General features: G+C 40.3%; 1 protein-coding gene across 6 annotated transcripts in view; it reads right to left on the bottom strand.

Moving 5' to 3' along the window:
• Positions 1-14,153, bottom strand: part of MYLK (myosin light chain kinase) — a 186,307-nt gene extending 172,154 nt beyond the window's left edge. The window contains exon 1 of one of the 6 annotated variants that reach the window (XM_087920404.1): positions 13,962-14,153. In XM_087920404.1, the coding sequence (XP_087776530.1) occupies positions 13,962-13,992 (31 nt within the window). In that variant the 5' untranslated portion in view covers positions 13,993-14,153. Of the gene's footprint in view, positions 1-3,000; positions 3,084-13,009; positions 13,163-13,199; positions 13,217-13,657; positions 13,790-13,961 lie in introns of those variants that run through there. The other 5 variants (XM_087920403.1, XM_087920405.1, XM_087920407.1 and 2 more) reach the window with 5 other exon arrangements.
• Positions 14,154-14,664: the final 511 nt, after the last annotated feature.

The raw sequence follows: 14,664 nt of genomic DNA, 5'->3' as shown, positions 1-14,664 counted from the left end.
CCATTAGCTATTTCCACAAATAAATATAAGTAGGTTTCATGTGTCTTGTAATAATTTACTTCAACAATAAATCAAACGTGTAATTATTTAAATCATTATTATCCAATTGTACCAAATAAAGTATATTTTTGTCAGAAGATAAAAATAACAAAAATTGGGTAATAAAATGGCTGCAAGAAAACAATCAAGTTCAAATAGCATCAAAGATTCTACTGTTCAGTCCTGAGCTACAAATCAAATCAACCTTTATTGTCAGAGTACAATATGTGTACAATGAGATTGGCTGAGTTTCCCTTCGTGCACCCCTCTAACACAACTCACAGTGAAGACAAAAAAGAAAAATCCCTAACCCAGTGAATCCGACTAACAAACACACTATCTTATTGCCCAACACACCAGCCCTACAAGTCTATCATACTATGTTGACATGAAGTTATTTTCCATTCAGAAGGCTGACAGCCTACAGGTAGAAACTGTTCTTCAGCCTGTTGGTGTGGCTGGCTATGCTTCTAAATCTCCTACCTGATGGTAGGAGGGTGAAGAAGTGCTGACAAGGGTGGTGAGTCGTCCCTGATAATTTTCCTTACTCTTCTAAGGCAGCGAGCATCTTAATCCATGGATTTGTACCACATTCAAAATTTGGGTTTTTCAATGCATAGAGTCCATATTTTAATTTTACAGGGTAAATTAAATTAAAATTAAATTAAAATAGTCCCTTAATAATATGGGCTCAATTTATTGCAGCATATAATCTTAGTAAATTACACTGTGTTAACCGTACATCTTGATAACTGTTTAGCTTAAACCTTAATAGTGATTTTTAGATTTTTGAAGCCATAACATATTCAGTTATTCATGATTAATGAGATACTGGGGAAATGTAATCTCTGTATTTTAAATCCCTTGTTTATTCATTCTGTTTTATTCCTTTATTTTTTCTTTTTTTATCTGTTTAAATATCTTTTTTTTAAATGTTTGGTAATTAAAGTCAAAAAGTCAATAATAATTTGGATTCCCACACTGAGCAGGGCAGTGGACTGAATTCCTGAATGAGGCCTTCCAACTTTATGATTCTATAAAACTTCTTAAAGTATTTTGGCTTGATTAATCATTTAAAAGCAACACAAAGCTGGTCCTTGACTTCAAGCAGAGTTCCCCAACCCTCCTGGCTTTGCAGACTGACAGGGGATACGGGATGGTTCCACGCAAGCAGCCAACAAGTGTCCGTGTGCAGGTGCAGCTCCATTTGTGTGAGCTGTGTGCATGCATGCCCACCAAGCACGCAAATAAAGCACAGGTGCACATTCACCATTTCTGTGGCCCAATTGCAAATAGCTCACGGCCCATTAGTGGGCCACAGCTCAGCGGTTGGGGACCCCTGACTTAGACCACAACTGGGAGCAGAAAGTCCATCACTAAGCAATAAGGTCATTAAGTGAGTCATGCCTGATTTTACTACCTTTTTTGCCACAGTTATTAAGTAAATCATGCCATCATTGAGCCAAATCTGGCTTCCTCTAATGAGTATGTTTATTGTAAGCTCCCTGGGAAATTTGCAAATGATATTCACATGACCCTGGGAAGTTGCAATCTTTGTAAATAAATGTTGATTGCCGAGCACCTGAATTTCAATCACGTGACTGCTGGGGATACTGCTGTGGTGGCAAATATGATGACTGGTTATAAGTCACTTTTTTCAGCACTATAACTTTGAACAGTTGTTAAAACAATGGTTTAATTTGAGGTGGGTATATAATTTACATCTCTAAATCCTTACTTGTTTGTTGTTTCCTATGTTGCAATGTTAGTTTCTATACAGTAAGGTTTCCAAGAGAAGTTTTGAGTGACACAGATATTTGTATTGCTATAAAAACAGACCATTAAAAAAGAGAACTTAACAAAGTGTGATATAAAACAGTTACGAAAGACTGCTGGTTGCAAAGGGAAGATCCTTGACCTGGTTTGTGTTACTGACAGTGCTGATGATCAGTAAATGAACAACTTTGTTCATATCTTCACATGTTCACAGTTTTGAAATCCCTGATTGAAAAGATCCAGCTGAGACCCTGAGTGGCCTGTCAGCAAATTTCATGTCCTAATCTAAGTTGTCTTCCAGCAAGGTTGTGCCTCTGGTGCCATAAAATAAGTGGCTCTTGTGGAAGCAGGAAAACTTTCAAAAAATTTGGTAAAGTGCTGAGCATCACCATTTATAACTGTCGGATCATGAAAGGATTTGTCTCCCTACAAAACAGAGCTGCTAGCAAAAAAAAAAAAGGTGCCTGAGAGTATCAATAATTCATCAAAAATAGCAAATAACTGGAGATAGAGGAAAATGTGAGGTCTTACCTCTTGTTACTGTAAGAACTCAATAGTTGGTTTAATTATGCCAAGTTACTCAATTATATATCCTGAAACTGTTATCTTATGTACCAACAGACCTAATCATCATTTTTCCCCTAATAAAATTCCATTATGACCACCTACTCATACTATTTTCTTGCATTTTAGAAATCCCAATGTACATTAGTGAGCAAATATGTAGACAAGAATTTTATTTAAAAAAAAAAAAACCTGTGTAAAGCATGAATATTCTATATTGGTGTTAAAGTCATTTTAAATATTACTTCCCATCATGAAATACGTACATATCCTAATTTTTTGTCCCCTATTTCTGCTGTTCATATAGATGCTGGAGACTTTGTAAAACACTGATGCTTCTTAAACAATGTGCTTCAATTGGTGGAATCTGCTTAGAAACTGTCTTGTCCTCTAGCCCAATAATGCCAATTATTAATATGTCCTTCCAGAAGAGCATTCTCCCACCAGCAAGCAGGATCTCCCTATTTTAATCAGTCATGGAAGGAGGATGATTTTTAGTGGGAAATTATTCACATTAATAATATATTCTGGATAGCAACCCCTCAATTATTAAAAAATAAATAAAAATCCGGCCCTTTTAAACACATATTGTACTTTGATACTTAACAATCTTTCACATACCTCTTAAAAGTTGGATTCAGGGAGATAGTGTATAGTGTAGAATCTGGTCTAATTATTCTAAATATGCATGTCGTTGCCTCATTCTTCAAACACAAAATGAGCTATTCAATTAGCCATTAAGTTAAAAATATTCAAGAAAAATAAACATAAGATTCCATTTCATATGAAAAAACATTTTAAGAAGAAACTCAGCTAAACCAAAATTCAAACTTTATACGGCTATTTTGTTTTTGCACCCATTTGGATAAGGTATAATCCCAAATGCATTTAGTTGATACAGTATGTTCTAACCAGAAATCAAATTTCACATATATTTAGACATTGGCACATATTTCAAATGATATGTCATGTTCTCTAGCAACACAGTTATAGAGTATGGGCTAAATGACAATATCTGAAAAGTCCACTTTCATATGGAACTGGTGATGTTCAATATTTCTATCAATGATTTTTCCAGAATCCGTTTTTCAGTAAAATTTACCCATTGTCTCTAAAAGATTTTTGTTTCTTTGCATCTTGCTCCCCACCATTGAGGCTTCTCATCCCTTCCTTTCTCCCTTGCTTATTCTTCTCCTTGCCCTCTTTACCCCCTTGTCTCTCCACCTCCTTTTTATTCTTCTGCTTTCCTCCTTTCTGTTGTTTTCTAACATAGTATCCACCTTTCACCTTATTCTTCTTTTTTTGGGTTGTTTTTCCAAGTCTTAAAATCCCCTTTTCCTTTTCTTCTTTTCTCCTTGCCTTCCCCAACTAAGATCACTTGTTCATCAAAGATGGCTTCTTCTTTGTCCCAATCAGTCAGTTTTTCATAAGTACAAACCGCCATTTCTAAAAATTGAAAAAGAGTGCCAAGAGAATTCTTCCCTCCTTGTTCTTCTTTTTTATATTTTTGGTATTCAAGTTTTAATCCATCCACAAGTGATGCCATTATGGAGAAAAAAAGTTTTTCCAAAAACCGCCCAAGTGCTTTTAATCAAAGATAGTTCTCAGAAGTTCCAAAATCACCAAGCAGTCCAAATAAGCTGTTTCTTTTTAGTACCTTCTCTTTCTTCACTTTCTCTTTCTGGGGTTAGTATTTAGTCACAAAATCCCACAAAGTTCCATTTAAAGTATATCTTTTAGAAGTCTTGTTAATATTTAATAACTCTTTAAAATTCTAGGCAATCTTCTCCTTATTTTCAAATACTGCTCCAATTTTTTTTCCTCTCCCTTCCCACTCACAGCAAAAAAGATTTTTTTTCTTTTTTAAATGTTCAGAAATCCTTATCCCTTCAGCATTTAGTTACCTCCAATGCAGGTTTTCCGATTTCTCTTCTCTTATAATTCCATCAGCTGTCACGTTAGGAAGGAGAGTGAAAAGTAAGAAAAAACTTTCCCTTTTAGAATTCCATTCGCCGCTTGTAACTCTCTCTGGAAACAATTTATCTTTGGCAATTTTCAAATTCCAGGGTACTTTCTCTTGCTTTATCCCAGTCAAAAACAGCTTTCACGACTCTTCCGACTTTGCTCCTCCTGCACAATCTTTTCCAGCTGCAGGGTTCTTTGTGGCGGCCATTACTGACCGCTGCTCCTCCGCCTTGGGAAAAGGGGGTTTTGCTGGCTGGGGAGGGGGTCTGCGATACCCCCAAGCCCCTATCCGGATCCCCCCTGTCTTCAGCTGCCTCTATGGGGCAGCTATATCCCCCAAATCCAAATGGATCGGGGGCATCTTGGCAGCGAGCGCAGCAGGGATCGCGCAGTATCGTGAATCCCTGCCGCTGCCGAAACCTAGCAAACAGGAAGTCCCAATATTTCTATCAATGATTTTGATGAGGGACTTGAGGGGATGCTTAGCATAGTTTTCACATGGCACAAAACTGAGAGGAATGACTAACTCTATGTAGAGAAATGTAGCGGACAGAGGAAATTGAGGGACAAGAAGAAAAGCTACTACTAAGATAATGGCTAGATGAAGAAACCAGAGTCTGGCACAGAACTGTAACCTGAGACAGTATTCAGACAAAACCTTTATAATACTTACAAAGATAAAAGGAAGAAGGGGGAGGCATGTTCCAACTTGCAAGATTCTAATAAAGGAGTATATTTGGAGTGGAATGGAATAGAATACTGTAATGTCACTTTAAATCAGGGGTGTCAAACTCATCTCGTCACAGCGGTATCACATGACATATCAGGACTTTTTCCCCCTTTGCTAAACTGGGTGTGGGTGTGGCCAGCATGTGACCCATCAGCCCACAGGCCAGGAATTTGACATCCCTGCTTTAAATGAACACTAATCAGCATACATTTGTAGCTCAGGGTTGAAATGGTGCTTCCTGAGCTTGATTGTTTTCTTGCAGACATTTCATTACCCAAATTAGGTAACACGCTAAGCTACCATGATGTTACCTAGTTTGGGTAATGAAATGTCTACAAGAAAACAACCAAGTTCAGGGAGAATCAAGAACCTCAACTGCAAGATTCTGTCATTATACTTTACAGTAATAGTTGCATTGGCCACCATGACATTGGTTTCCTAGTCTTGGAAGGTTTCCTGGACTTGAAGGTCTGACATGGAAAGATAGATTTAAAAAGACTGACTTGAGCAATGGGTTGGAATGAATAAGGATATAAGCAAAATTCTGCATCTCAGAAGGATATCAGAAAGGTAAAAAACAGGAAGGCTTGCTTTGGCTGTATCACAGAACAGAACAGAACAGAATAGTTTATTGGTCAAGTGTGACTGGACACACAAGGAGTTTGTCTTGGTGTAAATACTCTCAGTATACATAAAAGAAAAGATGCATTCATTAAGAATCAAGAATCATAATGTACAACACTTAATGATAGTCAGAGGGTACAATCAGCAATCAAATCATACTAGGAAACAATCAATATAAATCATAAGGATGCAAGCGACAAAGTTACAGTCCTACAATCACAAGTGGGAGGGGTGGGCGATAAGGAGTGATGAGAAGATTAACAGTAATAGTAGTGCAGACTTTGTAATAGTTGAACAGTGTTGAGGGAATTATTTGTTTAGCAGAGTGATGGCTTTTGGGAAAAAACTGTTCTTGTATCTAGTTGTTCTGGTGTGGAGGGCTCTATAGAGTCGTTTTGAGGGAAGGAGTTGAAACAGTTTATGTCCTGGTTGTGAGGGGTCTGTAAATATTTTCACAGCCCTCTTTTTGACTTGTGTAGTATACAGGTCCTCGATTGAAGGCAGGTGGGTAGTAATTGTTTTTTTTCTGCAGTCCTAATTATCCTCTGAAGTCTGTTTCTGTCCTGTTGGGTTGCAGAACCAAACCAAACAGTTATAGAGGTGCAGATGACAGACTCAATCATTCTCTGTAGAGCTGTATCAGTAGCTCCTTGGGCAGTTTGAGCTTTCTGAGTTGGCGCAGAGAGAACATTCTTTGTTGTGTTTTTTTATGATGTTTTTGATGTTAGGTGTCCATTTTAGGTCATGTGATATAGTAGAACCTATTCTCGGTTACAACACGAGGCAAGTTGTATAACCTCCTGTCTGTATGCAGATTCGTCATTGTCTCTAATGAGACCAATCACTGTTGTATCATCAGCAAACTTCAGTATTTTAACAGATGGATCATTTGAGATGAAGTCATTGGTATATAGGGAGAAGCAGAGAAAGCACACAGCCTTGTGGGGTGGGCTGTGCTGATTGTACAGGTATTGGATGTGATTCTGCCTAGCTTCACCTGCTGCTTCCTGTCTGTTAGGAAGCTTATGATCCACTTACAAGTGTGTTCAGGTACCTCTAGATGGTTTAATTTACTTAGAAGAGCGTCTGGAATGATGGTATTGAACACTGAACTGAAGTCTACAAAAAGGACTCTTGCATAGGTATTTGGAGATTCAAGGTGTTGTAGGATATAATGCAGAGCCATGTTAACAGCATCATCTGTCGATCTATTTGCTTGGTATGCAAACTGCATGGGATCTAACAGTGGATCCGTGATGGTTTTCAGGTGGGACAGCACAAGCCTTTCAAAGATTTTCATAACTACAGATGTTAGAGCAACTGGTCTGTAGTCATTCAGTTCCTTGATGGAGGGCTTCTTTGGCACTGGGATGATGGTAGAGCATTTGAAGCAGGAAGGAACATAGCACATCTCTTGTGATCTACTGAAGATTCAGGTGAAGATGGGGGCCAATTGGTCAGCACAGACTTTTAAGCAAGGAGTTATCTTGTCTGGCCCTGGTGCTTTTCCTGGCTTTTGTCTGTGTAATAGATCTTGCACTTCTTTTTCTGTGATCACCATTCTGTGAGGCTTGGCTGTTGTTGGTGTGCTTGAGATGTGGGTTGTGAAGATAGGTGGCTGTAGTTTCTTTTCAAACCTGCAGTAAAACACATTCAGGTCATCTGCTAGTTGTTGATTTCTTCTGCCCGGGAAGGAAGTTTGCTGAAGCCAGTGATGTTTTTAAGAGTTTTCCACATGTTTGCTGGTTCATTTGTTCAGAACTGATTCCTTAACTTTTCAGAGTAGCTTCTTTTTGCTGCTCTGATCTCTCTTGTTAATATGTTTCTGGCCTGGTTGTATAGCATTCTGTCACCCTTTCGATAGGCTTCCCCTTTGGAATGATGTAGCTGCTTAAGTTTAGTTGTGAACCAAGGTTTATTGTTACTGTGTATTTGCAGGTTCCTTGTTGGTACACATAAGTCTTTGCAGAAGCTGACATGTGATGTTACAGTATCTGTGAGCTCATCAAGGTCTACAGAGGTATCTTCAAAAACATTCCAATCAGTGCAATCAAGGCAAGCCTGGAGTTTCAGCTTTGCCTCATCTGACCAAGTCTTCACTGATTTAATTGTTGGTTTCATGGTTTTAAGTCTTTGTAGGCAGGTTCAGTGTCCCACAGCCGCTCATGGTAAAGATCTATAAGCATCTTGTACTGTTGTATAGCAGTGGTCTAAAGGATTTTTGCCTCTGGTGGCACAATTTACATGATGGAAATATTTTGAGAGCTCTTTCCTTAAATTTGCTTAATTGAAATCTCCTAAAATGATGGGAAGGGAACCTCGGTGTTTGGCTTCAGCCTCCATAATTTGATCAGCAAGAGTTCGTAATGCCTTGTTTACACAGGCTTGTGGAGGAACATACACAGCTATTAGGAGAAATAAGAACTCATGTATAGAGTAAAATGGCTTGCAGTTGATGTGTAAAGACTCTAAGTTGTCATCACAGAATTTATATATTATAGTTATATCCTGAGGCCAGCTGTTGTTGATATATAAACATAATCCTCCATCCTTTGCTTTATCTGATGTCTCTTCAATTCTGTCTGATCTAAATGTCTGAAATCCTGGGATGTATATGGTGTTGTCCCCATGAATTTCTGGATTAAGCCAGGTTTCAGTAAAACAAAGAACTGCAGAATTATAGAAATCAGAATTCCATCTATTTAAGAGATGAATTTCACCCACCTTGTTAGCAAGTGAGCATAAATTAGTCAGAAAGATTGAAGGGAGAGGAGTTTTTTTTCCTCATTTCTCATGTGTGAAAAGCATCTGAGACACCTTGTTGACACAAGCTACCTGAGTCAGTAATGTGTTGTAGCTGCTTTACAGGCAAACGTTACCCAGGATGCATTAACAGGCACATAAAATCTTGGCCACAGAAATTAATTGTTCCACTTTATTTTTCCTTTAGTAAGATCCCATTTAGATTGTTTTTGACACTCAAATTAAAAAATATAGAAAGAATTTGGAGCCAAGTTCAGAAGATAGTGAAAGGTCTGGAGGCTAACCTCTATGGAGAATGGTAAAAGGAAGTTGATATGTTTAACATGCAATAGAAACAACCCTTTAGAAAGAAAAAAGAACAATCCAGTCCAGGCGTATTTAACTAAGCATTATTGTAAAAGACTTGACCAGGTTCTGACTACCTTTTTTCCTATAGAAGCTGCTAGAAAACATTATCTGATCTCTTACATTGGTCTAACTGATTAATCTAGAATTAGATAAAATCTAAGCAGACTCTCAAATACTGCACAATTCTTAATTTTCCTCCGCCCATCCCAATACCTGAGGAAAGGATGGAGAGGAACTTTCTCAGCTATAGTGTTGTGAAATAGCCTCACCCAACATCCAGGTTGCTATTTCTTTGTTGATGTTTTCCTTGACTTTAAGTATAGTTGCCCGTGTGATTTTTAGAATGATACTTTTCAACCGGCTTTTAACTGTGTTATAAGAGCCGTGATGGCACAGTGGTTAGAATGCAGCTTTGCAGGTTAATTCTGCTGACTGCCAGTAGTTCAGCAGTTTGGGTCTCATCAGCTCAAGGCTGACTCAACCTTCCATCCTTTCCATTCTTTGGTAAAATGAGGACCCAGATTGTTTAGGGCAATATGCTGACCCTTTAAACTGTTTAGAGTGCTGTAAAGCACTGAGAAGTGGTATATAAGTCTAAGTGCTATTGCTATATTTTTCCCAAGCAAGCTTCTAGTTCTTATGGAAACAGAATGTAGATAGAATTTCTTCTTAAGAAAAAATTAGCCTGTTTCATACCTCCTGCTATTCCAGCTTAATTTTATTTATTCATTTATTTATTTAGAAACTTATATGGCACCACTTTTGTACATGATAAATCTAGGCAGCTCACAGTATTAAGTACAAACAGAATAAATACAACAGACTCAACTCCAAGACAACACCATATATTCCAACCACAAGGTTGCAACATCCAATAAATTCTGTATTGATACTTGCATTTACTGGAATAATACACTGCAGTAACAAAAAATGCTAAAGGCATTTTCAGTTAAGAATTTTTGAAAGTCTATTTAATTACAATCCACAATTTGCTTCTTGGGCAGCCATACCTCAATATAATCTCCTTGAATCAATAGTATGAGCAGCTCAGAATCACACTAACTGCAGCAAAAATCACAATTTTATAAAGCTGAAGTTCCCACCTAGTTTCTGAAGGAAATACTTTGTATCACACAAACCATCTCACCAGAAGAGACTACAAGGCTTCGTGACACCACAAACGTCTTCCCCATTGCCCTCACCAGCTATAGCAGGCTTGTAGTAGACCACTTTGGTCTAGTGGTTAAGGCACCAGAGTAGAAAGCAGGAGATCATGAGTCCAAGTCTCCCATCTTAGCCATCAAAGCCAACTGGGTAACCTTGGGCCAACAGCACTCTTTCAGCCCAACTCACCTCACAGAATTATTGTTGTGAGGAAAATATGAGCAGGAAGGTACTTGAATTATTTGTAAAAAATAGCAAAGGAGGAATATAAATAACAATTTGTTCCAGCCTATTAATGCTTGAGATATGTGTTCTGTGCATGAACTGTGCTTTACTTATTTCTTAATTAATTAGTTCCGTTAATTGAGAGTTTCACTATTAGTTCAGAATCTCTTCTCAGAGGACTAGACAAAACAAGCTTGTTAACTGGGTTTAGGTTTTCCCACATGACTCATTGGGTAGAAGTTAGCTAAACTTTCTGCATGATTGGATCTGTTTGGATTTAATTTAATCTCCTTTTTCATGTTTCCCTAACATATTACTTCTCCCACGCTAACCCACTTAAGTGTGATTTGGGAATAGAGCCATGTACACTCAGAACTCTCCTGCTTATACATCCCAAATCACCTGCACACTTCTATAAACATAATAAAATTTCAAGTTCAAAGATACTTATTTCCTAGACATGGGATGCCACAGCCAAAAATTAATTTGTACTTCCTCTATAAAAATAAGTGGTATTTTTACCCTCTCCAGCAGTAGAATTTTCTCATGGTCTCTCCTGAAGCACTAGCCTGCTATGATCCTGCTTAAATTCATTATCAGCTAAGGCCAAATAAATATAGTTCCTGAATCTTATCAGAACCTTTGCCTCCACTGCATCCTACAGCATTGCTGCAAAAGAATGCAATCTTTTACAAAGCTACGAATAGCAAGTTGGATGAGCTCTTGAGCAACTAACCCTTGTTTGATCATTCCCAGGCCATTTAAATTTTATCACATGCCTGAATCAAACAGGTTGCAAAACAGTGACTGGTTTGTCAAGGTGGCATCAAAACCAGTGTTATCACTGGTGTGACAACAATATTAGAGGGAGAGCAGCTCCATAACCATTTCTCACTGTTCAGAATAACACCATATGTATTTACACATAAATATAATGGCCTCCAAAGCCAACAATAATTAAAAATAGGAGATTGCACACAGTTGAATAAGAGACCTTTAAAACACAGGGGGGAAGATAGAAATAACTACAGCAGGAGTGTCAAACTCCCGGCCCACAGGCCAGATATATCACATGCTGACCACGCCCACCCCAGGTTAGCAAAGAGGGGAAAGTCATGATACATCATGTGACGATGTGACTCCGTGAGTTTGACACCACTGAACTACAGTACTCAAAGTCACATGATGCAGAAAATGGTAATATCCTAGCTAGGCTTTTATTTTTGTGTATTTTACATTTCTTATCTTTTAAAATTGTTTCTATTCCACCCTTCTTGTGTTGGTCTGTGACCATAATAAATGTGATTGATTTAATATGGAAACTAGCTGTTAAAAAGTTGTCAGGGCAACAATAGTTGTAAAGTGCCACAATTAGAACACCACTAGTTACAACGGTTTATTTAGTGACCATTTGAAGTTACAATGGCAGTGAAAAAAGTGACTTATGGCCTTTTTCACACATACGACCATTGCAACATCCCCTTTTGCAACCTTCTGACAAGCAAAGTCACATGGAAAACCAGATCCATTGAACAACCAGGTTGCTAACTTAATTGCAGTGATTCACTTAAAAACTGTGGCAAGAAAGGTGGATTACCTGCATAAGAAAAGTCCTATCTTTTGCTCTACTAAAAGAACAGCCTGTCCAACTGTTAAACTCAAGAGTCAAGCTAAATGAAAAGCGAAGGATATTTTCTTTTATGCCAAGTTAAAAAAATATTTTGGGCTGCTTTTATATGGGACTTAAACATCTGGCAGTAGATTTTTTTTTAAGTCAATCTTCCTACACTTGTTCTCCTCACATTCACCAGACTTCCACTCCTTTTATCTCCCAGACAGCACAACCATAGGTCAATCTTTTTCAAACCTTTCTATTTTAGTTTTCAGAAGTCTTAGTAATTGCCATGCAACTCAGGGAATTCTGGAGCTGAAGTTCATATATCTGGAAGTTGTTCAATTTGAGGAAGGCTGACACAAATTATAGCGATTCAATCTAGTTCAATACATCTGGGAGCACCTGGTTGTGAAGACTGTGTTATGAAGTTTCTCTGCCCCTTTTTGCATGAAAAAAATGAAAAATATCTTTAGTGCATCCTTCTAAGCACTGCAGTTTCACATTAAAAGGTTCATGAGCAGATGTCTATTTGACTCGGACACTTCGACTTAGGTGTGTTGCTGACTCATTGATAAACCACACATATATTGATTCCTCTGTGTGTGTGTGTGTGTGTGTGTGTGTGTGTGAGTGAAACCAGCAGATGTGGTTAGTTTGTGCTGTTACACAAACCCAGCACTTAAGCAATAATTAAGTAAACTGCGGCTCAATTGCTTAAGTGCTGGGTTTGCGTGACAGCACAAAATCTGAAGCTTGGATAAAACGCATAAAGGGGAAGGGTGAGAAATGGCACTGCACACACACTTATTCCCAAAAGGGTGTTGCATGTGTGAGAATAAGGTCTCTGTGCTTGGGGGGGTGGGGGGAACCAAGAGCGTGAGGAAGAATTGTGAGCATGGAGCTGATGTTCATTAAAAATGATTGGTGGGGTCCGGGTGGAATGACATTTCTTATCAAAAACGTATGCTTCTCTGGCATCTGCTGGCTGGGGAAATCAGGCTCCACCGTTTAGCATCACCCCCGGGCGTTGTCCTTCAAACAAGAAGTAGCAACCGGAGAAGCCCGTCGAGAGGATTCTCACACTTGAGGCAGGAACTCGGCGGTCCTTTCAGAAAGGGAGGGAAACCTGGTAACCGCAACATAAGTTGCGCTTCGCGAGGGGAAAAAAACAAAAAACGAGGCGGCGAAACACTGACCTTCGATCCAGAGATTTCTGACAACAAAGCCCACAGGCTCCCAGGAAAGTGGGGGGAGGGGAGAAGGGGAAAAAAAAAGCGCTTCTTCGCCGACCACAATTTCCCGCGCTTCAGTGATGGGTTTCAAACCCTCCCCTCCTCCACTCACACCTATTCTTCCCCGGCTGCCTTAACGAAGCGCACAAACCACCTTTTCCAAGGTAATCCGCAGCTCGCGCTCTTGATCCGTTGCATCACCAAGCCGGTAACCAAGCCAAGCCAACGCGAAAGGGGCGGGGGCTATGTGAGAATCGGACTGCCTCGCTTGGCCCAAGCCACTTTCGGCCACCCTATCTTCGTTGCTTGCCTGCGTTTTGCAGACGGCATCCTAAGACTGGAGCTTCCTCCCGGTTGTCAGTTAGGATTGCGGCAAAAAAATAAACTTGTTTGTTTTGCAGGAGTAGCTGTTGTAGGATTCGAGCTGCTCGGAAGTTAAAACGCCGTCTGCAAAACGCGATTCTTGGGCACATTTCTCTCAGCGAAAGCCCTACTTCCCCCCCCCCCACCCCAAAAAGGGGGGAGCGGACGCCAGGCGCCCTCGCAAGATCGCAACCCGGCGTTTGGTTGTTGTTTTTTCCCTTCATTCCCACGCGGCTCCAGGAGACTTACTCTGAAGTAGGTCTGCACCAGATGCCTCTTGAGGATTAAAGCAGACCTCGTGAGGAAGAGGCGCGTACTTAACACACAAACGCGGTCGGCAACGTGGAAAGAGCCGCGTGGCTTTTAGGAACTCGCTGCTCCTGCGGGTTTAATCTTTTTCCAACTCCCGCTGTCTCTTCCCCGAGGCATTGAGGACAAATTAGCCGCAGGAGCTAAATCGAGAATAGAAAGCCCGGCGCTTTAAGCTGGGAGAAAGGAGGCAGAGAGAGGGGGGGGGGAGGGGACGGGAGGGAGGGAGGGAGGAGAGACTCACCGCAATCTCTCCGGCGGCTGCTAGGTATCATCAGCGAGTGAGAAACTCCCGCCGGATTTCAAGCTCTCTTTGCTCGCGAAGTTTTCTCAGCGGCGTTTTCCCAACAAAACAAAACAAAACGGGTCCCTTGTTAATTTCCCCCCACGGTTTGTCCTTTCGAAAACGCGGGCTGCCCAATACCTGGGAAACCTTATTAGGAAATGTTTGTCGGAGTTTCGAGCCCAGGCGGGAAGCCGGACTTTGAGCTAGAGCATGTGGTAAAGGCGGCCCGGGAAAGGTGGGTGGGGGGCGGTTTGAAGCAGGCAGCCGCCTCCGGAGCGGACCTCTTGCAGTTTTGACAACAAACGCTGGTGACCTGCGGCCAGCCAGAAGGAAAGAGTCAGCCTCCTCGAGGCGGGAACGGATGGGTTGGCTGCGCCGACAGGGGAGGGTGACCGGTGTGGTGGCCTGGGGGACGGAGGAAGAGGGGGAAGGCAACAGCTACGGTCGCTGTGATAAACAATGATCCCCAATTCTACAACTGTCAGGGGGGTCGCTTCAGACGTTGAAGATCTCGGAGTCTTTGGGATCCCTGGGCTAACCAGGTTATGTCCCCACGGTGACATAATTTTTCCGGAGGTAACTGGATTTTTTTTTTTTGAAGACGTTTCACTTCTCATCCAAAAAGCTTCTTCAGCTCTGACTGGATAGTGGGGAATGGAAG

The sequence above is a fragment of the Pseudonaja textilis genome, chromosome 1 (genome assembly GCF_049901715.1).
Source record: "Pseudonaja textilis isolate UNSWEBS1 chromosome 1, rPseTex1.2, whole genome shotgun sequence".
Taxonomy (NCBI): Eukaryota; Metazoa; Chordata; class Lepidosauria; order Squamata; family Elapidae; genus Pseudonaja; species Pseudonaja textilis.
Note: the sequence above shows the minus strand (reverse complement) of the source record. Positions and strands in the feature narration are given on the sequence as shown.